At 40.1% G+C, this 1000-nt stretch overlaps 1 protein-coding gene across 3 annotated transcripts in view; it reads right to left on the bottom strand.

Annotated features, from left to right (window-relative positions):
- The window catches only part of LOC119589135 (poly [ADP-ribose] polymerase 2-like), a 14024-nt gene extending 13119 nt beyond the window's left edge, over nt 1–905 (bottom strand). For all 3 annotated transcript variants that reach the window (XM_037937710.1, XM_037937709.1, XM_037937712.1), the window contains exon 1: nt 745–905. In XM_037937710.1, the coding sequence (XP_037793638.1) occupies nt 745–760 (16 nt within the window). In that variant the 5' untranslated portion in view covers nt 761–905. The remainder of the gene's footprint in view (nt 1–744) is intronic.
- Between the last annotated feature and the right edge of the window lie 95 nt (nt 906–1000).

The following is a 1000-nucleotide window of genomic DNA, read 5'->3' as shown; positions in this document are numbered from 1 at the left end:
ACACGGCACGTAATTTATCGTTCTGTATTCATCAATAAATGTTTGTACATGCTAATATCAATGGAATATATGTAATGATACACACTTGTAATAGATTAATATTTTTCAAGTATTCCTTTCATATTTTAGTTTCAAATCATATATTAGCAACCAAACATAGAAAATGGAGAAAAAGAATGGTGATTCCTACCACTCTCCCCTACAATCAGGCTCAAGAATGTGGGTGCTTGGAGGGGGGGGGGGTCCCATGGCAAATGCCCTACACAAATGGGTAGTTGAGGCTTAAAAAGAATCGATCAGTACACGATCGGTCGTGCGAAGGTATTCTTAACAGTGACCTTCAACTTTACCTGTTAGTTTTCTGGATTAACCTGTTGTTAAGATAAGTTTAATTTTTTATTGCTATTAACCTTCATAAATATGGTTTTAACGGTATACCTATCATTATAATGTCTGTTATCATAGCTGTCTCACATTTTACATGATTGCCATTACGGAACTTCCGGAATTCGACCTTGAATTTTCCTGGTAATAAATTATTATACAGCCATATAAAATAACGGAATAACACACAACCTGAAATGGTAATTCCAGTAACAAACCTCAAAAAAAAAATATATATATTCTTTTAACGATATCCACACCGATCGCTCCCAACACGTGCCATTCCTGCTTTCGAATTCCTCCAAGCGTAATAATTCCCACCTGAAAAGAAAGAATAAAATAAAATCAAACAGAACTCACCTCTCCGTCTCACCATGGCGACGACCTAATGACCACGCGCGACACTTCTGAATGGCAGCCGACACGGAATGGCCACAGTGTTCCTGCAACTGCAAGCAGAGTCAGTGACAATGGTGCAATCGAAGGGCGGCGCGCGTCCTCCTCTCCCGCTCGACCGCCTCTGTTTGCGTCGCTTTGAGATTTTTCTTGTTGTGACAGGAGTTTGTCAGAGAAAACGGAGGGCTGTTGAGGGGAGACTTGTCGATTTCTTTCTTCG

Source organism: Penaeus monodon, chromosome 25 (genome assembly GCF_015228065.2).
Source record: "Penaeus monodon isolate SGIC_2016 chromosome 25, NSTDA_Pmon_1, whole genome shotgun sequence".
NCBI classification, from domain to species: domain Eukaryota; kingdom Metazoa; phylum Arthropoda; class Malacostraca; order Decapoda; family Penaeidae; genus Penaeus; species Penaeus monodon.
Note: the sequence above shows the minus strand (reverse complement) of the source record. Positions and strands in the feature narration are given on the sequence as shown.